The 24,248-nt window shown below is 34.3% G+C and overlaps 1 protein-coding gene across 2 annotated transcripts in view; it reads left to right on the forward strand.

Annotated features, from left to right (window-relative positions):
- The first annotated feature begins 11,145 nt into the window (after window positions 1-11,145).
- PLCE1 (phospholipase C epsilon 1) overlaps window positions 11,146-24,248 on the forward strand; it is a 307,874-nt gene continuing 294,771 nt past the window's right edge. For both annotated transcript variants that reach the window (XM_051981681.1, XM_051981682.1), the window contains exon 1: window positions 11,146-12,720. In XM_051981681.1, coding sequence (XP_051837641.1) covers window positions 11,527-12,720 — 1,194 coding nt within the window. In that variant the 5' untranslated portion in view covers window positions 11,146-11,526. The remainder of the gene's footprint in view (window positions 12,721-24,248) is intronic.

Consider the following 24,248-nt stretch of genomic DNA (forward strand, 5'->3'; position numbering starts at 1 on the left):
GAATGCTACTTCTTTCTTACCACTTTTTCCTGACTCCCTTGGCCTTCTTCAAGAGACCTGAAATCCCACCTTTAAAAGAGGCTGTTTGCCAGTTCTGCCCATTGCTACTGCCTTCACTCTGCGATTATCTGCTATTTACACTATTTAGGGTCTTCCAAAACTCTTAATATAAAGTTAAGCCTTAATATCTTAAAGATTAAGACTTTTGGGAGTGTATGCATATAGTTGTTTTCATGTTGTCTCTTCTGTTAGAATGTGAGCTCCTTGAGAAGAGAGACTGTGTTTTTATTTTTCTTCTTTTTTTTAAATCTCCGGTGCTTAACACACTACACTGTCTAGTGTATAATAAGTACTTAATGAATTTTTTTTGATTGATTGAACTAGTGGTGGAAATATAAAGTGAATAAAGAGAAGGGAACTGATGTCTGAGAGATAGCAATGTGCTCTGTGAAGTTGCAAACCTTCCAGGTGACTGGAAGAATAATGGTTCCCTTGATATAAAGTGGGAAGTTTGAAGGAAGGATAAGTTTGTGGTGAAAGTTAATGGATTCAGTTTTGAATATTTGATGTTTGAGATTTCTGGAGCTAAGGGAAGAAACTAGGAAAGAAAGTGGGAGTAATATGTATGTAGATGATAATTAAACCTATAGAAACTCATGAGATTGCCAATAGAGTGTGTTAAGAGGAGAAAGAGCATTTGAAATATATTCATTGTTAGGAAGTAGAAAATGGATTATGGTCCAGTAAATAGTAGAAGAACCAGAACAAAGCAACAATAGGAAAACAATGGAAGGGATAGATTACTCAGAAGAATTGTTCAGTTGTGTCAAATGTTCCAAAGAGATAGAGAAAGAGGAGGATTGAAAAAAGGCCTTGAGATCTGGCAGCACATTCATAGATAAGTCAATTACACCTTGCTCCCACCAATACAGTTATGTGGGGGTGCAACATTAATATTATGAATGGCCAGGTTTTTGGTGAATAAGCCTCTCTTTGTATTTGGATTGACCAGTCTTGGAAAGCAAACACACCCTAATGCTGGGCCCATACCCAGAAATCTTTGTAGCACGTTAGATTGTGTCAGAACTTGTGCTTCACTTGTATCAGCCTTTAAAGACCCCGAGAGGGCCACCAGGCCACAGTGAGGGATTAGAGTAGGACTTTATGAATTTTTATATACATGATATACATGATAAGTATATATCATGGTGATATGTAAAATATGTCATTCACTGCTTTTTTCTTACATGAATTTATTTTCTCTTCACTGTTTTAGAATTTATTTATGTTCTCTTCAATGTTTTAGAATTTATGTTCTCTGAATAATTAAAAAAAAGATTTATAGTTGGAAGAGACCTAAATGTCATCTGATCTAACTTCTCACCTTATTGTATAAACAAAGAAGCTAAAAACTAGAGAAGGTGAGTGGTTTGTCCCATGTCAAACAGGGTTAGGATTCAAAACCCACTTCTCTTACTTCCAGTTCAGATCTCTATCCATTGCATCATACTTAGACTTTACATATTATAGTATATAGGTGCTCAATAAATACTTCTTTGTATTAGTATATCAACACATTCAGTAATTGCTAGATCAGTTGTATAACTTAGTTTTAAAAACATATCTCAGTTATTAATTTAGAAGAAATGAGGCCCCTTTTAATCTGATATTATAAATCTTGTGATTCTTTGAGAAAATGTCTAAAAATTGATTACATATTAGTGTGTATCTATATGTATATTATATACAGCCAGCAAACATATATTGAGCACCTGATGTTTGCAGAGTACTGTAGTTGGTACCATGGGAAGATATAAGAAAAATAGAACACAATTCCTATCTTTGAGAAGGCTATTGGCAAACATAAATATAGTAAACTCAAGAACCAAATTATAAGTATCAAGCTAAGTGCTTGGACATAGAAGGAAATTGTTGACACAGAACTAGAACTGAAGGGAAGAAGGAGTGAAAGAGTTATAGGAGAGTGAAAAAGGAGAGGTACTCCTCTAGATTGGGGGTCATCTGTTAAAAGTTGTATTTGAATCTATATAAGATGAGATCACTGAAAGAGAGACCATAAAACATCAAGCACAGAGACCTCTACATAGAAAGAGGCATATGGATAATGACCCAGAAGAGAAGATTGAAGAAGAGCAGTTAGACAAATAGGAGGATACCCAGAGACCATTGCCATGATGGTGTGGCAGGATCTGCAAAGAGTTCCAAAACAGTCAAGTCATTGATTTTTGGTAATTGAGATCATATATAATCTTGGAAAGTTAAAGTTCAGTTAAGTCAAGTTCAGATTATTGATTCGGCATTTGATTTAATGCTTGAATTGATTCTTATAATCAATTGAAAGAAGGTGAGATTAAGTAGTAAAAGAAGTGAAGGTAATGAATATTAATTTATCTTGGAATTAAACTGAAATGATCAGAGAATGCTAAAATAATAGCTAGAGGGGATGACAAAGTCAAATGGAGGTTTTGTTTTGTTTTTAATATAATAGAGATCTGGCCAAGTTTGTAGTAAGCAAGAATAAAAAGAGATTGTGTTTAAAAAAAAAAAAGGACAGGAAGGGGGTGAGCAAATGGGCAAGTTCTTGGAGTAGACAAAAACAGTGGAATCAAATACACAAGTTGAAAGTCTGACCCTGGCAAACAGAATATCCCATTCTTTCTACAAGATTGGAGTAAAAGAGATGATAGAATGAGTAATATTGATGAAGGGATATGATATGTAGAACCTTGGGGCAGTACTTAGAACAGATAGTCTAAATTTTATTGTTATCATCAGGGGAATGCTGAGAGGAATAGGGAAAGGGTAAATGGGTGTTTTGAGAGTGAAAAAGGTTTTGAACAACTGCTATGAGAACAGTCAGTTAAGAATTTCAGAGCTGGAGTGAGGATTCAGTTGTGAATAAATAACACAATGTCTTCCATATTGGTACTCTCTTCACCAATATGGATTATAACTCATCTACTCCATTGTTCTTGTGTGATTTTTATCCAGATACTCTTCTAAATCATCTTTAGATGTCATATCCAGCAAGCTGGAGGATACATCCTGAGTCTTTAAAATACCATGGATATCAATGTAGCACTCAGTCCCCCTCTTCCTTTCATTCCACCAAAACAATACACATTCTTTTAGAACCAGGGATGGTAAGTCCCAAGCTACTTCAAGAGGAATTGCTTAGAATTCAGTATCAGTAGGAAGTGTAAGTGAAAAGAATACTACGGTATACTGCAAACATCTCTAAAAGTAGTATTCTTCAGATAATAGGATGTGTGAACTGGAATAAACTTGTTCCAAGAAGCCACGTTTCACTTAGTAATGATATTTCTTTCTTTTTCCCTTTTCTTACTATTTTTTATTTTTAAAAGGGAGGAATTATGTATATATTGGGATTTAATTTATTGCTATGCTTGGCTTTGAACCTAAAAGCTTTATTTAATTTTATTTATGTCAGCATGTGTCTGTGTGAGGAAGAGAAGAGAAGGATAAGAAAGAAGATGAAGGAAAGAATGACTGAAAAATGAAATTTTCACTCAGATTTTCTTTCTTTTCAAGTTTCAAGTTTGGAGTTTAAATTTTTTTGATTGGAGCTATTGAATAGGATTCTTGGGAGAATGCAAAGTGCTTTGTTCTTTAGTCAAGTCTCTGGTATTTTCTGAATTCCCCGTTGTAAACATATCCAAGGAAGGTGAAAAAGAGTAAGTGAGATAAGAAGAGAGAGAACTGGGTGGAGAGAGAGTGAGTACTGAATTATATGCTGATTCTCTTAAACCTAACAAGTGAAATATTGCTTGTATATGGGGAAGGAGAAAAAATTATGTGAGGGAAACATTTATAGTTTAATTCTCTTTAAGCATCTACTATGTGTGAAGCACTATGGTAGGAGCTAAGTATGCTAAGACAAAAATAAAACAATCCCTTCCAAGAGCTTATATTTCTATTTAGGTGATGGCAATGGATGCAATAAAAATAAGTAAAAGAAGAGAATTTGAAAAGGAACCCTTAAGAGCATCAGAAAAACTTTAACAAAGGAGATGGTAGTAGTGCCTGAGCTGAGCCTTGAGGATTAAAATTCTTAGAGAATGGAGGAAGGTATGTAAGAGTGCTTGAATGATGTAAAGAGGTAGGAAGTTGAATATTGAGTTTGGGGAGCAACTCATGGACAAGTTTGTGCAATGGAGAAGAAAATAGAACATATGAAAGATATAAGATAAAGCTCTAAAGATAGGTTGAAGTTAAGTTGTGGAATGTTGTTGAGGAGTTTGCATTTTTTTCAAGGTACAATAGACACTATGGAAAATGTTTGACCTGAAACCATTTAAACCAATGAAAGGAACTCTTATAGAAAGACTAATGCTTTATATTACTAGCAAAGTCATCCACAGCTTATCATCCCACAACACTACTATTACTTTGTACACAATATATTTCACTTTGCTTGAGTTCAGGGAGGACTTTTCAGGTTTTTCTGAGAGCATCTTGCTCATCATTTCCCATAAAACAATAACATTCCATCATAATTACATACCACAATTTATTCAGCCATTTCCCAATTGGGCATCCCTTCAGTTTCCAATTATTTGCCATGAAAAGAGAGCTGATATAATATTTTGTACAAAGAGGTTCTTTTCTTCTTTAAAAAATTCTCTTTTGGGATTCATGCCTAGTACTGGTATTACTAGGTCAGAGGATTTGCATGATTTTATAGCCCTTTGAGCATAATTCTTATCTTTTGATCATTTATCAATTGGGAATGGCTGTTACTTTTTAAAAATAGATTTGACCCAGTTCCCTATATATTTAAGAAATTAGGTCTTCATCAGAGAAGCTTGCTTTAAAATTCTTTTCTCAATTACTATTGTTAATTATATTTTCCCCCTGTTTATTCTAGTCTCTCTCTTCTTTTACCCTGTTCCCCCTCAAAAGTGTTTTGCTATTGACCCCCGCCTGCCTCTCTCTTATATTACCCTCCCCCTTTCTTATATCTTCTTTCCCTCCTATTTTCCTGCAGAGTAATATAGATTTCTATACCTATATTGGATATGTATGGTATTTTCTTATTGGGCTAATTCTGATGAGAGTAAGATTCACTCACTCCTCCCCTTCCCCTTTTCTTCTTTCCTCCCCCCGTAAAAACTTTTTCTTGCTTTTTTTATGGCAAACATTTTGTACCTTTCTACCTCTCCCTTTCCTATTTTCCAAGTATATTCTTTTCCCAATCTTTAATTTTATTTTTTAGATATTATCCTTTTATGTTCAGCTCACATCTGTTCTCTTTGTGTGTGTATATGTATGTGTGTATATTCTCTGTATATGTATGTGTATATATAAATAATACATACACACACACATACACACACCTACACACACATATATATATATATTCATATATATTCTAACTGCCTCAATAATGAGAAAATTCTAATGAATTATAAGTACCATCTTCCCATGTAGGAATGTAAACAGATAAACCATCTTAAGTCTTTTAGGAGATCCCTTTTCTTGTGTTTCTCCTGAGTTCTATATTTGGAAATCATATTTTCTATTTAGCTCTGGTCTTTTCATGGAAATGCTTTAAAGTTCTCTATTTCATTGAATATCCAACTTTTCTCTTGAAGGATTAGTCTCAGTTTTGCTGGATGGGTGTATTGTAATCCTAACTTTATGCTCTCCAGAATATCATATTCCAGCCTCTCCAGTCCTTTAATATAGAAGCTGCTAAATTTTGTATCATCCTGGGTATGCCTCCTACATAGCCATTTTTACATTTCACCTTTCCCTCGTACTATCCAGATACCTGTTGGTAAAAGCCTACTGAGATGGTGGCCAAATTGGGTCATTCTTCTTCTTCTTTTTTTTTTTGTGACCATTTTGTGCAATGTAGATATTTCTCCTGCCAGATATTACTTCAGGAACACTGCAGCTGCCACTCTGTAAACTTCTTGGGACCCTTAGATCTTTTAGAATTTACATAGTTGCTGCTGGTCCTAGGCATATTCCTCATCAGATGCTTGCTCAGCTAAGATCAAGAAAGAATCAAAAAAGCAGCAGAAGTCATGTGTGCTTGACCATATGGAGGGAGGCTGGGTAAAGAAATGGGGCCAGCAGCCAAATAGTCTTTGTGCTTCCAAGCCATTCCATTGTTGGCCAGCCATAATTGTTAGCAAGTGTTGCTTTAGCATTCAGCTGAAATCTTTCTGTAACTTCCTTTCTTTGGTTTTAGGGTTGTCCTTTATAGTAACATGTGATGACCACATATTTAAAATCAGCCGGAGTCAGGAATTCACGTTAAGGGAAAAATCTTCAATCTTTATTCTCAGTAGAGAGAATTCTCAGTAGAGGTGAAGAAGGATTGTGATAGCAATATGGGCAGCTGCAACAAGCCAGTTAGCAGAGGGGGGTCTGGAGGTGAAGGGCGGTTGCGATGGCAATGCGAGCAGCTGTGTCAAGATGCCAGCCAGCAGTCTCTCTTTCCGCTTCTCTTTCCACTCCCTTGCCTCTACCCACCAAAATCATCATTTCCTATACAACACATCAGGACTTGCACAAAGAGTGGGCGGGGTCATTCTTTCTCCAAGCATATATATTAACAGAGTATGGTCCAATTACTATTTAGCCTCACGTGCTTGGGACCTCAGTGCATCAACTCAAGCCTCAGCCCATTACATCTCCCTCTTTATTTTGTTTTAGAACACAGGTGGTCATGCCATCCCTGACTCCTCAGGGAGGTCAGAGCCCCCAAGGGGAGGTGATCACATCCTCCCTGACTTCTCAGGAAAGGAGGTGAAAGCACCGAAAAGGAGGTGATCACAACCCCCCTGACTTCTCAGGAAAGGAGATGAAAAGCACCAAAGGGAAGTGGGGATTACTAGTAGGTTTCTGGGCTGAAGGGTCTTATTAGAAACAGGTATGCACAAGCCATCAGCATGGGAGGTATTACACATGCACACAGCAATAACGCAGAGGCTATTAGTGATGACTCTCCCCACAGCCAGTGCAGGCTCAACGTGGTGTAACAAACATGAATTGTACATGCAAGTAGTAATATAACAAACAATATAAATTAACATGGTGTTGTAAAAGATTTCCAGAAGTCCTAGAAGGAGGGTATGTAAACAGCAGTCACACATACACCTTCTTCAGCAGCCAAGAGATAGTCCAAAACCAATCTATTGTCCATTGCTTCACATGTTAGGGAATCCAATGATCCCCCCCAAGTTTTTGAAGTCCAGCAAAAGTCTTTTTATGTCTTAGGGAATCCAATGATTCCAGCAGATTTTGAAGTCCTATAACAGTCTTATCATTTCTCAGAAAATCCAATGATTCCTGAGGGCTTTCAAGTCTTATGTCTCAAAGAATCCAATGATTCCTGAGGGATTTCAAGTCTTATATCTCAAAGAATCCAATGATTCCTGAGGGCTTTCAAGTCTTATGTCTCAAAGAATCCAATGATTCCTGAGGGCTTTCAAGTCTTATATCTCAAAGAATCCTGTGATTCCTGAGGGCTTTCAAGTCTTATGTCTCAAAGAATCCAATGATTCCTGAGAGTTTTAAAGTCCAACAATTTTCTATGTACATGAGTCAAATGCCATAACTGCCATGCTCTTGAACCACCCGATATTTCTTGGGTCTTCTCCTTTGTTTCAAGGGTCTGCTCTGTTTGCACACTTTTGTGCACAGTATAAGATTTTACACACCACTGGCATACCCTTTAATCCTCAAGGACAGGCAATAGTAAAGAGGAGAAACAGAGACATTAAGATGCTGCTCCAAAAACAAAAGAAAGGGGGAGCCACAGGTAACCCTAGAGAACTACTAAATCTACCCCTTTATACTATTAACTTCTTGATTTTTGAGAAAGATGCACTGGCTCCGGCAGACAGGTTTTATAACCCACCGGAAGGGCAATGTCCAGTGCGAGCAGCTCCACTATCTTTAGATAGTTGCCAGGTGATGTGGAGAGACCCAGAAAGTGGTGAATGGAAGGGACCAGATAGGCTAACTGCTTGGGGGAGAGGGTTTGCTTGTATCTCTACAGGTGGAGAAGGAATCAGATGGGTGCCAACGAGCTGTATTCGCCTTGTTCATGGGAGACAGATGGAGCAGACCCTTGAAACGAAGGAGAAGACCCAAGAAATATCGGGTGGTTCTGTTGCTGATTGTGCTCACCATTGAAAGAGCGTGGCAGTTATGGCATTTGACTCATGGACATAGAAAATTGTTGGACTTCAAAACCCTCAGGAATCATTGGATTCTCTGAGACATAAGATTGTTGTGGAACTTGAAAACCCTCAGGAATCATTGGATTCTTTGAGACATAAGACTTGAAAGCCCTCAGGAATCATTGGATTTTCTGAGAAATGATAAGACTGTTACAGGACTTCAAAATCTGCTGAAATCATTGGATTCTCTACCACATAAAAAGACTTTTGCAGGACTTCAAAAACTTGGGGGGGAGATCATTGGATTCCCTGATATGTGAAGCAATGAACAATAGAGTGGTTTTGGACTATCTCTTGGCTGCTGAAAAAGGCATATGTGTAACTGCTGTTTACAGTAACACAGAATAATACTACTCAGTCCTCCATATGAAATCTTTTTCAGTATTTAAAAACATTTCCTGTTTGACATTTCATTGAGTTGTTGGCTTTCCAATTAATAATTACCATCTCAAAATTACTTCTATCTCAAATCCATCATTATTTTGAAACTGAAACTGAAGGGTCATCTACTCACTTTAATTATCCACCTGAGTATTCACTGATAGGCTAAGCCCCATTCCACTTCCACTTCTCCCTTTCCAAGTTCTGGTTCCTAACCCAAACTACCCTTATCTTTTTCAGATTGGCTTTTTTTCCTAACCTTACCCTTAACTTTGGCCAGATGGAGGCTTCCTGAACACTCTTGGTTTTTATCCCTTCCCCTTCAGGCTGTAAACTTCAGTCCTTCATTAATTAAGTTGTGTGTAGCCAATACAACTATGCTAAATTCTCATAGGGCTCATTATGGAGAGTGGAAGAACAGCACTGGTCAGAGCAGAGTGTAAAAAAAGAGAAACCTGGGGCAGCTAGATGGCACAGTGTATAGAGCACCAGTCCTGAAGTCAAGAGGACCTGAGTTCAGACGTGACCTCAGACACTTAACACTTCCTAGCTGTGTGATCCTGGGCAAGTAACTTAATCCCAATTGCCAGAGAGAGAGAGGGAGACAGACAGACAGACAGACAGACACACACACACACACACACACACACACATCTTTCTTAACCACAAAATATCAGCAACAGATCAAAACAACCTTATATCATCTACACTAATCTATACTGGGAAGTTCTAGCCTACTTGAACCAAGATGGAATACTATCACCTTCTCTCCTAAAAATAAAAAAACAACTCCTTCCCAAAGAGTATACCAAAACTAAGTAAACTTAAAAAAACTGTTTCTTAAAGCATTTGGGGGTGATTAAAACCTTCTCTGTAGTGTAAGGTATGCCAAATCATGATATAGCATCAATGAGACACAAAAGTCTCACAAATGTAATTGATTTTGGCAACAAGGGACACAGGAGCCCGGCCATAAGGGACTACAGAATCTTTTTGAAATTGTAAATGCATTTATTCCAAAATGTAATTTATATTTTAAATGAAATCTGTAACTAGGTTGCTTGGTATAATTTTAAAAATTCTGATTATTAAAAAATGGGTTTAATAATTTGGCAATGTTTTCATTTATTTAAAAGTGTATTTTGTAGCACAATATACTACTTTACTTTTTTGGGGGTGGAGTGGAGAGTGGGAAGGTGTCTTACTATTTTAGAGAAAGTGATATTAGTGGTCTGGATTTGTATTGTTTCTGCTGCTTGCTACATGTAGGACCATAGGCAAATTAGTCTGTTTAGTCTTTGTAAAAATTAGGGGCATGTACTAAGTGCACTGCCTGATTTCTAAGGTCCCTTCCAGTTCTACATTTTTATGATCCTGGAAGGAACATGTGAGAAATTCACATTCTTAACAATTTCTTAAAGTCTATAAGAAACTTTTAAAAAAATGATAATTTTTCAATTTCAATAAAATTGATTTACTTTGTCATCCTTTGTTTTTTTGCATTTAAAAACTTTATTAAATAGAAAAGTTCATCAAACTGCCAGAGTTGCCTATGAAACAAGAAATGCTATCATGACCCCTTTATGTCTCATTCATAGTAGAAGACACTAGAATTTACAACAAATTTCCATCAGAACATGTTTTTGCTTTCTCTTGACTCTTGGCAGATAAGTAGCACAGTGGATAAAGGCCTGGTACTGAAATCAGACGAACTGAATTCAAATTTGGTTCAGATACTTACTGGTTATATGATCTTTGGCAAGCCATTTAACCTCTTTGCCTCAGTTTCTTCATTTACAAAATATGAACAATAATAGCATCTTGTTATGAAGTCAAAATAAATGAGATCATAATTGAAAAATGCTTAGTACATTGCCTGATACATAGAAAGGATTATATAATTGTTAGCTTTTATTAGCTATTACTGTTCAGTATATGCTTGAAAATCTCCATAATTATGCTTGAGAATGGGTAAGAAATTGTGTTTGTGATTGTGAGAAGATATGTAACTAATGCAAATTACGTAAGAAGGAAAGAAAGAAGGAACATTTGTAGGGATAAAATATAATAGCAAGAAAACATAAAAGTTCACATTTGTATTTATAGAAATTTAGGACAGATAAAATTTATATTATTTAAATACTAAAACATATTTGCTTGAATAAATTAAATAATCACAGATCTTAATGTTACTTCCATAGACAAAGGAAATTAAATTAAGTAAGATTGGATCTAATTAATGTAGAATGTATTTATAATCTAAAAATTTAGAATTTTGCAACTCTTGCACGGTTGACAAGATCTTACTGGAAATTGTAGGTGTAATTATTCCAAAATAAAGTTAATATTATAAATGTTTGTTGATCAGTATTATTTTTAAAAGTAAAGACATTTCTGATTGTGAAAACTGATTTAATAACTTGGCAATGTTTTCAGTTACTTTACAATTATAATTATTTTTAAAAATCCAGTTTGTAGCACAGTGTAATGTTTTTTCTCTTTTTCTTTTTTCCTTGCAGGAAACTCCTGAATTGGTACCTGTATCAAATGCACCTAATTGATGGAACAGCTATTTCAGAATGCCCCCTCTGCTAAAAATTAAATAAAATAATTCCATTGCACCCCATAGAATAGACAGGGGGTGGAAAATTACTGTTTTTGCAAAAGTAAACTACAAAATTACTATACTTACAAAAATCTTCTGGAAAAACATTTCATGTTACTAAGTTACCAGAGGAGTAACCCATTTTTGACCTATTGCAATTGTGTGAAGAGAATAATTGCTATTTTAGAAGAGGACTTATATATGTTAGATTGTTTTTTCTAACAAATTGTTATTTCATAAAAATCATGATGTGATCATTAAAGAGGAAAAAACCAATAACTGAAGTCAGTGTATGTCAAGATGACCTCTGAAGAAATGGTAGCTTCTGTTCCTGTGACACAGAAAAAAGTGATAGCTGCTAGCTCAGCTACAGATGAAAGTAGTGAAAATGTCTCAGATATCAGTGTTATAAAAAGACATACTAATAAGCCAAACAAAGAAATCCCTCATACTCTCTCATGTTTAAACAGATTTAAAGAAAAATCTATTGAAAATTCATTGCCCAATATTTTTTCAGTCTCAAGTAAAGAAGCAATCAGTGATAAGAATATCCATGAAAACCTTAGGGACAGAAGCATGCCAGAGTCAATGGAATATATTAATATTAACTGTAGCAACATGCCTAATAACTGCCAGAGTTCACATAGCCAGTTCTGTGAGTCATGTGACTCTAAATCAGAAGAAAACCTGTGTTTGGATACTGAAATTTCATCTTCACTGGAAAGAAACATATTTCCTGGAATTAAACTAGAAGTTGATGACTCTTCAGGGGAAACAAATCCTATAAGAAGTCAATCAGCAATTATTCAGCCTAACAAAGATCATATTGATAATATGGCTATATTTCATTTTCATTATGCAGTTCAGAGAAATGCATCAAAGACTTTTTGTACCATATCTGATGGCTTAATTTTAGATAATTGTGGCAACTGTGTACAACTACCAAATGTTGGAGATGATCAAAAAGACATTTACTCAGCATATACTTGCAACTTAATGGAATTGACAAATGATTATGACCATAAGAATGGACTGAAGAGATGTGATAACTATGATACTTTAAGTGATAAATATTTATGCTTAGAAAGATCTTGCCAGGAGGTTAAAATGGCATGTTCAAATAAAAGTTTCTGTGGTGATGATTTTCCTGGAAGAATGCCTACCAAGCCCTTTTTGAGTCATTTAGAAGATTGTACTGATAATTTTGAAGAAGATATGGAAGAGGATTTTTTTAAAAACAAAAAGGAGCGATCCACTTTGTTAATTAGAAGATTTTGCAAAAATGATAAGGAAGTTAAAAAATCTGTTTATACAGGAACCAGAGCAATTATGAGAGCCCTACCTTCTGGGCATATAGGACTTGGAGCTTGGAGTTATATTGAGCAGAAAAGAAGTTATGATATTAAGGATTTTAGCAGTTCAGCAGAGCAAACAGCAACAGTACAGATTAAGCAAGATGTGAATCTCTGTCTTGGAAAATCCCATTGGTTTCTGGTAAGAGAAATATTTCTTTTGAAAATTTTGTATAATTATTCTTTTTTCAGTCTTAATCTCCTTTTACTTAAATTGCTGAAAATCTTCAAACTTTTGTATGTAATAACTTATTATTAGTGGACTAACAATGCAATCTTCAATTAATTTAACAGTGTGTTGATAGCCTAAAATCTTAAAATAGTATAATAACTTAAGTGACATCGAGAGGGCTTCTGAAAGATGGAAGAGTTGTTCCGTTACACTTGACAATTGATAGTTTAAGTTAGATCAGCATTGCAAGATAATTTATAAATATATTTGTGGGTGTACATGTATGTATTTTATTATTGAGGTTGGAGGAGTATTTTTGTGGAGGAAAGATGAGTCAAAAAAACTGGCTGTCCAAGTGCAGGGGTGGGATGCAGGACATTGGTAAGGGTTAAAGTTTGTTACTTTCGCATGTCTATTTTTCTCAGTCTCCCAGCTATTGAGGACAGCACCCTGTGAATAAAAAAAACAAACATTTTGTCTACTTAGAAGTCACTTTTCATGGGCTCCAATGAAAGCTTGAGTTTGAAGGAGGGAATTGTAGATGTTCCTGTTTCTCATGTCCAGTGGAAGCTTGCCTACCTTTTCTCTTTGTCTCTTTTCAAAAGATCCTCAAAATTCCCCATACATAGGGCAAAACAAGCAAACCAAGAATATTTTGAATTCCTGATCTTGTATTAATTTCTCTTTTCCCAGGCTGAGAAAATCATTCCCAGGGTCTTTGTGGCCAATCCATACCATGCCATGTTATACTAGTTGTGCACTTCTGGTTTTATTCTCATTGGTCAGTATCTTTTTTAATAGTGTCACCCAGAACTGTATATAACACTTCAGATGTGGTGTGATCACTACCCGTGAAAAGAAACCTTTAACCTTTACTGCTGTAGAAATTATACATTGAATGGGAAAAGCTGTGGATTTTAAGTCTGTGACTATAGTTTTGAATTTTGATTCTGCCACTTGTATACCTTTTATAGCATCCTAACATAACATAACACCATTATATCATTGTAAAATGAGTGAATTGGACTGGATGATTTGAAAGATTACTTTTAAGTATGTAACTTATTCTTTCTACCTTATAGCATTTGTAAGGATCAAGTGAAAGTGTCCATACACACACACATATACATATATATATGCATATATATATATGAAAGTTCTTTGAAAAATATATATTGGAATACAATTACAAATAGAAAATATGGTAGCTGTGTTTATATTGGTAAGTAAATGGAGATAAAGCACTTTTTAAAAGACAAAAAATTTAGTTAAATTTAAGTATTTTCCTATGGAATTCAGAGGGGAAGTAGTAAAAATATTGCATCTCATTGCAGAATTTTTGTGTCAGAAATGCCAAAAGAGACATTGATAAAGACATTATCATCTTTAAAATTTGTTTTTTAAAATTTAGTTTTGTGTTGATAATTTGGCTATAATAGATTAAAGTTTATTTTTAGGAAGTTGATTCTTGGTATTCGCATTACTATTTCTGTTTTGACAAGATAGTAGACTGTCAGATGTATTCCTCAGATGTATTCCAGAGTTTGAACAGCAAGTTATAAAACAAGAAGGATAACTGAAGTTCATGAACAAGTCCTAGGGAAGAAGGAATAGACTTCTTTGTTTCATAGGGCAGAGCTTGGAGTGATGAGTATAAGGTGTGACTTCCCCCTCACTGGAGGTCTTTTTAAAAAATATATTGATTTTTTTTCCATCATCAGAAATTTTTTCAATATCCCTTTCCTCTTCCAGAGATTCGTGTGTGTGTGTGTAAAACAAGAAGAGAAAGAGAAAAAAATCAATACAACCAATCAGTACATAGGGAAAGTCTACAAGTATCTGCAATGTTCTTGCCTCCTTGGACTTTCCATTTCAGCAAAGAAGTGAATGGAGGTGTCTTCTCATATCTTTTATTTGGGGGCATGCTTGTTTTTTATAACTTTACAATACAAGCATATCTCATTTTATTGCACTTTGCTTTATAGTTATTTACAGATATTGTGGTGGTGGGGGGTTAAATTGAAGGTTTATGGCAACTTTGCATCAAGCAAATCTACTGGTGCCATTTTTCTAACAGCATTTGTTTACATCATGTCCCATGTCATATTTTGGTGATTCTTTCAGTATTTCAGACTTTTAAATTATTTTATCTAATAATCTGTGATTAGTCATCTTTGATGTTATTATTGTAATTGCTTTGAGGCCCTACAAATGGCCTTCTTATAAGATGGTAATTTAACAAATGTATGTTCTGAGTGTTCTATTACCCTAACTATTCCTCTGTTTTTCCTTGTGTCCCCCTCTCCTGGGGCCTCCTTCTTTCCTGAAATACAACAATATAGAAATTAGACCAGTTAATAATGGCACCTAATTATTCATGTAAAAGGATGAGTCAATTGATGCAATGAACTTAATTGTTGTCTTATTTAAGAAATTGCCTGGATGGAGCCAAGAGGGCAGAGAAAAGGCAACAGCTCTCCTGAGCTCACCCGCAAATACACTTAACATCTTTAAATAATGGCATAAAACAATCCATTGAATAGCAAAATCTGCAAAGGGACAGATGAAGTAATTTTCAAATCTAAGAAAACTTAGAAGGTTGGCAGGAAAGGTTATTTGTACTGGGTAAAAGTGATTCACAGACCAGCACAGGCTATGCCAGTAGAAACCAGGCCCCAGTAAATCAGGAGTATACCTTGGGAACCACTGAATCAGTTGTGACAGAAGTTGCTTCTGGAGTTCTCAGTGTGCAGATGGTAAGGGAGTTGAACAAGTGATTAAAAGGAGATTACAGATTTTATTTTTTTTTTGCTAGTACTAAATCAGAACTCTGTTGCTTTTCCTGTAGTTGGACCTGGGTTATAATATCAAACCACACACCCAGAAGATACCAAAATTCACAAAAAAAAATTGAAGCAGATTTCTTTTATAAAGATCTCATTCGCAAAGAGAACTCCTCAATTGATAAATGATCAGTAGCCATATGAAAAAAATGTCCTAACTCACTGTTGATTGGAAAAATGCAAATTAAAATAATTCTAAGGTACAGCCTCATACCTGTTAAATTAACTACTAGAACAGAAAAGGAAAATAAGTGTTAACGGGAATATGGGAAAATGAGAAATTACTGCATTATTGGTAGAATTGTGAATTTTTCTCTGTAGAACAATTTGAAATTATGTTCAAAGAACTAGAAAACCATGCATCCCCTTTGACCTAACAATATTAACACTAGATCCTGATCTCAAAAGAGAGAAAAAACAAAAAGAAAAACATACAAAAACATTAATAACAGCTCTTTTCTGGTTGCAAAGAATTGGAAATTGAGAGGATGCCCATCTACTGGACAATGGCTGAACAAATTGTAGTATGTGATTCTGATGGAATATTTGTGCCATAAGAAATAATAAGCCAGGTACTCTCAGAAAAAACTACAAAGACTTAAATGAGCTGATTCAAAGTGAAATGTACTGTGCACAGAGTAACAGGAACATTTTAAGATGATCAGCTGTGAATGACTTACCTGTCCTCAGCAATACAGTGATTCAAGACAATTCTGAAAGACTTATAGTGAACAAGTTCTCCATCCCTAAGAAAGAACTTGATGGTATCTGAATACAGATTGAAGCATACTCTGTTTCTTGAAGGTTTTTTATTTTGTATTCTGTTTTCTTTCACAACATAATATGGAAGTATTTTTATTTCTATAACCTACATAATTTTATAACCTATGTCAATTGGTTGTCTTCTCAATGAGGAGAGTTGGAAAGAGAGTAATTGAGAAAATTTGGAACTCAAAGTTTTAAAAACAAAGGTTAAAAATTATTTTTACATATAACCAGGAAAAATGCAATAAATAATTTTTTTAATTTTTATTTAATAATTACTTTATATTGACAGAATCCATGCCAGGGTAATTTTTTTTTTACAACATTATCCTTTGCACTCGTTTCTGTTCCAATTTTTTTTTCCCCTCCCTCCCTCCACCCCCTCCCCTAGATGGCAAGCAGTCCTTTATATGTTGGATATGTTGCAGTATATCCTAGATACAATATATGTTTGCAGAACCGAACAGTTCTCTTGTTCATAGGGAGAATTGGATTCAGAAGGTATAAATAACCCGGGAAGAAAAACAAAAATGCAGATAGTTCACATTCGTTTCCCAGTGTTCTTTCTTTGGGTGTAGCTGCTTTTGTCCGTCATTTATCAATTGAAACTCAGTTAGGTCTCTTTGCCAAAGAAATCCACTTCCATCAAAATATGTCCTCATACAATATCGTTGTCGAAGTGTATAATGATCTCCTGGTTCTGCTCATTTCACTTAGCATCAGTTCATGTAAGTCTCGCCAGTCCTCTCTGTATTCATTCTGCTGGTCATTTCTTACAGAACAATAATATTCCATAACATTCATATACCACAATTTACCCAGCCATTCTCCAATTGATGGGCATCCATTCATTTTCCAGTTTCTAGCCACTACAAATAGGGCTGCTACAAACAATAAATAATTTTTTAAAAAAGAAATTAGCACAGCTTCTTCAACCTTCAGCCATGTTATCACCCTGATCAGTCAGCAACCATCACCAATAAGGCAAGACTCTCTATTAACAAAAAGATTATAACTCTCTAAACTATCAGATTGGCATTTTTAATAGTAATATATTTTTAAAATTAAGGAGTGTGCATTATTTTTGTTTTTCTTGTACTTAATAATTGCATACTTAATTGCATACTTAAGCCTCTGGTACAGTGTAAACATAACTTTTATATGTACTTGAAAACAAAACAATTTGTATGGCCCACTTTATTGCGATATTCACTTTATTGTGGTGATTTGGACCTGAATCAACAATATTTCTGAGGTATACCTGAATTCATTTTTGATTATTTTATCATTGTTCTTTTCATTTACATTGCTGTAATCATTGTGTATGTTGTTTTCTTGACTACTTACTTCACTTTGCTTCAGATTATGTAAATCTTTTCACATTCTATATTCATCATATTTGTCATATCTAGTCCAACTCATCACTAAACATTTTCTAAAAGCGACCTAACAAATGGTCATTAGTTTTTGCACAAAGACCTCTAGTGAAGTAAATTTTATATCTGAAGGAGATTGATCAATGGTAAGAAAGTTCCCATAAATATCAAAATATTTATAGCCACATTAGTATGTCCCAATGGTATTTTTTTATCTTAGAGTTTGAGCTGATTAAATATTGGAGAAGTTGGGAATCAGTAAATAAAAAATATTTAGGTATAATTTGTTCCTGTGTTTGAGAGAAATAACATCTATTTACTTCACTGTTGAATACTAATTCTAGCTCTATCACTAATTGGTTATGTAACTTTGGGTAAGTCATTTTTTTCCTTTTTTGCTTTAGTTTCTTAATTTATCAAGTAAGCATAATGATGGCTGCTCTTTCTATATTGGGAATATTTTAATTGTCAAGAAAAATATTAAAAGCTTTGTAATGTTATAAAACATTATAAAAATTTATCATTATTTTGTAATTGCTTTCCATATTAAGAGTTCTTAAACTATTTTTGTATCATGGATCCCTTTGGTGGCCTGTTGCAGTCTCTATAGACCCTTCTCAGAAATTTTCAATGCATCAATTAAAATACAGAGAATTACAAAGATATTTAATTCTGTTAATACGCAGTTATCAAATTTAAAAAAAGTTTATAAATAAAGACTACAGGTTAAGAACTTTTACTTTATATTAATAGTCAAAATGTAATAATCACACAAAAATACTATCAGTATTATTATTCAGTTGATAGATAGAGGCATAGACATCAAATTATGGGATGAAAGCATAGGTGTGTTTTATTCCTAGTTACTTATTGATATCAGCCATTCACTTCCATCTGTAAAAGGAAAGACTTATTTCTTCAGCTTAAAAATATGCCTCTTTCTTTCTCCAGAGGTTGGAATCAAGAAAAGGGAAATAGAGAGTCAGAATGCTTAGAACTTTCCTTCTGCCTAGTAATGAGAATAGAGAAACTGAACCTAGAGTGGGCTGTGTTTTAGAATTTGTGGGTCTTGGGCACAGTTTAAATTTGTCTTCTTGCAGATCTCACTAGATATTTGATAGTTGATGGTACATTTAGGATTCCAAGTTAGAATGATCCACTTAATCCTAAAAAGTGAGTTAATATGTGGATTAAGGAAAACAGTTTTGCAAATAGAAGATTGGAAAGTTGTGGCTAGATAACAGTTGATAATCTGGAAAATGTCTGGGAATTTTCATGTTTCTTTTAATGAGCTTGTCCTCAGTATAAGTAAATAATTTAATAGGCCACATAAAAATATGGAGTAGACTAAATTTAAGTAGTACTTACTACTTAAGTAGTAAGGAGACTAAATTAAGAGGCACATAGTATTTAATTTAGTTCAAGGTACTATATTTCAAAAAGAACATCGACAAGCTAGAGACTATCCATAAAGGTGAAAAGCCTGGAGACCATATCATATGAAGAATGGTTGAAGAACCTGAGGGAGTTTATTTAGCATGGAGGAAAAAAGACCTCTAGGGGATAGAATGAGAGCTGTCATCAAGTTATAGTATGGAAGGGGGCTTACACATCCAGTAGAATACAAGCTCTGAGAACAGGGATTGTTTTGTCTCTTCAGTGTCTGGTAGTTGTAGCTTGTTGGATTAAATTATTGACATGTACTACTTGTTCCAGAGGATAATACATGTTAGGGGTGCCTGGAAGTTACAGTCAGATTTAGATTCACTATAAGGAAAAATCTTTTATGCGATAATTGTTATCAGAACTACATGGAAATGGAAAAATTGTTAGGAATTAGTGGATTTTCCCTCCCTGGTGGTCTTTGAGTGAATGCTGATTTAGATCATAGATCAGTGATCTTGTAATAGATGTTAGTTGTTGCCCTTCATTCTCAAAGCAGACCAAAATGACATCGCTTTGTCAGAGTCAAGGTACAGAGTGTCCAACTGTGGTTGATCAGACCAGTGTGAGTTCAGAATGCTCTGCCACAGATCATACACAAATACTCCCTATGAACATTTGGAGTGTTTTTTTTTAAAACTTTGCATATCTTCTGGTTTTTTTTTCTGAGCGGATTCTGCTTTGCTCATAGAGGACAGCATCTTCTCTGATGAGAGCATGTCATGCTGGGCAATCCTGTGCTAGTGTCTCCCGTGTCATACAATTGATTCTAAAGTTCTTAAGAGACTTTGAGAGTGTTCTATTATCGCTTTTTCTGACCACCTTGTGAGCACTTGCCCTGTCTGTAAAATAATCTTTTTGGTAAGCATGTATATGCCTTTCGAACAATGTGGCCATGTGGATATAGTGAGTAGAGAGAGTAGGACTTGATGATTAGAAGACCCAAATTCAGATACAAGTCATTTAGTCTCTCTTCCCCCTTAGTTTCCTCATTTGTAATACCAGCTATTCCATAGGATAGAAATAGGTTACATTGTAAACACATATTATAAACCTTAAAACATTGTATAAATATTAGTTACCTAGAACTAGTAGAGCACCCTGGGGGTGCCATAGTGCACATAGTGTTGGGTTTGGCATCAGGAAGCTTCATCTTCCTGAGTTCAAATGTGATGTTAGGCAAGTCATTTTACCCTGTTTGCGTCAGTTCCTCATGAACTGGAGAAAGAATTGGAGTATCTTTGCCAAGAAAACTCCAAATGAGTTGACAAAGAGTTGAATACAACTAAAAAAACTGAACAGCAGCAAACTAAAGCTAAAAAGGTCTTTAGAGGCTTTCTAGTTCAACTTTCTTTCTCCATTTATAAATGAAGAAACCAAGACCTAGAAAGAGTATAACTTGTCCGTGATCACACAGATTCTGTGAGAGCTGGAATTTGAAATCAGGTTCTTTGACTCCACAGTTCTTTATATTATAGCATAATGACTATTTGGGCAGGGAACTGGCTGTCCTGTGGTAGATTTTTGTATAGATAATGTGATTATGCCTGCTCGTTTGGCAACTCCTTCATACCATTCTGTCTAGCTCCTAAATGACAAGGCTATGACTCTCATGAGCCTTGTGTATTTGTAATTTTTATCTCCCAGCCTGTCCTTATTGAATGTAAGTCTTTTACTTAGGCACATTCTTTGGGCACAGAATTATTCTGGGTCTATGAAGCTATATCAGAATTAATGAGGTGATCTAGTTGTAAGAAATAAATATATTATTGGACCAGCTCCCTTTTATTATCGATCAATTCACTAATCAAACATTTATTAAATACCTACTTTTGCTAGATACTGTGTTTAGCAGTCTAGTAGTTGAATTCTGTAGCTACATGTAATAAAAATTTTAGGTATTATTGCAAATCTAGTCACTTGGAAAAAAAATTAAAGGTAAGCTAATATGGAACTAACTTCTAAGATACAGAAACAAAATTTGAAGTCAACTTTTAAAGAAATGGAGGAAAGTAGGATGATTAAGTAGATTGTTTTCTATCTACTCTTAACATTTACCTTAAAATACAGTTTATACTCAAACCTTTCTACTTAATTATCCTAAAGTTTTTATTACATGATATTCTGTGATTTTATTATAACTATTAGATACAGTTTTGATAATTGTCATTAGGTCAAAGTCCTTAATATCATACATTAGCACTATCAACAAGATTGATTGTTAAAATTCTATTATTCCTTATTATGTTCATCTGGTTTGTCTTTGCCATGTTCACTACTACTATTTTTTTCTGGTGTCCATTCCTGTGTTAATCTCACTCTGCCATTCTCTTCAAAGGAGTTAGGTTTAATCAGAGAATAAACCTTCTAGAGCTTGACTAGTTAAATATAAATGTTAATACATTTAGGTTGTGAATATACCGCTGAGTCACCTACTCAGTTTTGTCCCATTATTTGGTCATGAAAAGACTTCCACTATTCTTATGCCTATTTATTGGTTAGCAAGTAATGAGACAAGAATTTGAGAGCTTTAGGAAAAATCTATCACCATAACAACAACAAAAAAAAACTGTTCAAAGTATGTATTTGTCTCAGGACAAAGGGGAACCAGTAATTCAGTCGCTCTGAACTTGCAGAACTCAGTGAGCTAACAATGACTGCAACCAATAGCAGTATACTGAAACTTCCAGACAGAGGGAAGCCAGCAGAATTAAACTTGGATTAGGAACTTACAAAGCTCTGACTAGGAGGGCAGTGAGCTTGCAGGTCCGCAGACTGAGCTGTGAAAACAGCAGAAGTGCATAAAAGTGCAAAAGCTCAAACTAGATGTCATACTGGACTAACAAGGTCCAAAGTTAAGAATTAGGCTGGAAGAATAAGGAAGACCCCCCAAAAAAAGAATATTATCCTAAAAATACAGTGATGATAGAGAAACTCGAGACAAACTCAAAAAAAGAAAATGATTTGAAAACATTTATAAGTTGAGCTTCAGAGAAAAATGCAGATTGGATACAAGCCCAACAAGAATTCCTTGAAGAGATTTAAAAAATATATTATTCCTTTTTAAAGAGCAAAATACATATGAAACTAATAATATTTCATTTAAGTACCTTCATTTAACATCTTCATTTAAAAGGAAAAGTTCCTTTAAGCCTTTGAAATAACTTCTCTTACTTGCCTTATTTTTATCTTTACCCAGTGAATTGATAGTTTTCCTTGGTACTTAGAATCAAGAACTGTTATTTACACATGACATTTCATCTCCTCTCTCTGTACCTTTACATAGACTGTCCTCTTTGTAGAATATATTCCTCCTCACTTTTTACAATCTTCAATTTCCTTCAAAGTTCAAGCCCTTTAGAAATGTCTTTTTTCTGTAGAGGTTGAACTTTGAAGAAGATGCTATCATCTATAAGAACCTTCTTGATTCTCCTAGATTCCTCTGCCAGACACAAGATATGTATGGCTTTAAAGACATTTAAAAAGTCAAACAGTCAATTTTTGCCCATAGTTTATGTAATTACTATATGTATCTTTAGGTATTGGGGGAAATAGAGATTTTGGATATGATATAGTTCCTATTTTGTAAGATAGTAAATTTTGCTATCTTATTTAGTAAGATAGTTAATTTGGGTAATAAATATAACTATAGTACATAATACTAAATGGCTAGTGCATTAGATTCAAAACAAAATGCTGTATGAGGATCAAGGGAGAAAAGATTGTTAAAAAACTGGGGAAAGATAGGAAAATCTTTCAGGTCCCACGTAACTTTGTTTTCCATGTTTATTTTTTATTGTAGTAGAAAATCTTGGTCCTTTGTGGCTGGATATGATACCCACTAATTTATTCCCATTAGCTTGGTTGCCATAAGAAATGTGTATCTTTAGTGAGGTTTAAACTAATAAATTTAGAATTAAAATGAACTTTTTATTTTTAAAAGTCATTCTGGAATAGATTTTTTATAGTTAAGGAACTCCCATCAGAAGGAAGAAGATATAGTCTGGAATAGCTGAAAATGTAGGGTTTTGTTTTTGCTAACCACCCACTCTGTTGGCTTTGAGTGCATAAGTATATGTATTCCCAAAGTGTTGCTGTTTATAATGTGGTGTTGCTTGTCTTTGAAATGTATCTATATAAATATTTGTGTATGTATGTGATACATACACTTATCTAATATAGTCTCATATGTATTCTTTAATCTTCCATGTACAAAATTGAGAAATTAAATTAACTATTTTTAAAGAGTAAATAAACAATTTTTTTAAGTTTAAAATATCATTAAAATTAGTATCCACTGGGAAGAATATATCCAAGTATCTCATTTCAGTTGAGCAGGGACCATTAAATTCTTTCAATCTTTATCAAAGGCAACAAGTAACCTTTAATTTGGTTTCACTGTTGTTAAGGTTTCATTTCTCCTTTCTTTAGATATTTTATTTTAACAAAGAATATTGTATATTATATATGTATATTTTATATATTATACTAAGAATATGTGCATAAAGTTGCAATAGGTATAACGTTCCATTCACATGTTCCTTTCAAGATTTTTCAAAAACTTTTTATATACTATTTAACCATCTCATTTTATCCCAATAACAACTAACTCCATGAACTTGCTGAAATCTTCATTTTAAAGATATAAACACAAATAAATGATACTGTGGAACATTTGACATCAAAATCATTTGATTATATATCTTTATAGTACTTTAAAAATTCTAAATTAGAACTTAAATGGAACTTATTTATACATGTTCATGAATAAACTATAAATTCCCATTAAATTGATTTGAATTTTATTCTTGTTTCTCTAAATTATTATAGTTCAATAAAAATCCAAGGCTTTGGCCTTAGTTTACTTCTAAGTAAACTGAGTTGGAAGGATAAATCTTAACAATTTCAACCGATAACAATTTCCATATTAAGAATTGATTTTGCTCACTGTCTCTTCCATCCTAATGGAAAAATATGATGACTGCGTTAGCATCTTGGATACCCTAGAAGCAGCGGGAGTCAGGATAAACAAAAGTCCTTGGTCTTTATTCTTGGTCTTTAGAGGTAAGAG

The sequence above is a fragment of the Antechinus flavipes genome, chromosome 2, assembly GCF_016432865.1.
Source record: "Antechinus flavipes isolate AdamAnt ecotype Samford, QLD, Australia chromosome 2, AdamAnt_v2, whole genome shotgun sequence".
NCBI lineage: Eukaryota > Metazoa > Chordata > Mammalia > Dasyuromorphia > Dasyuridae > Antechinus > Antechinus flavipes.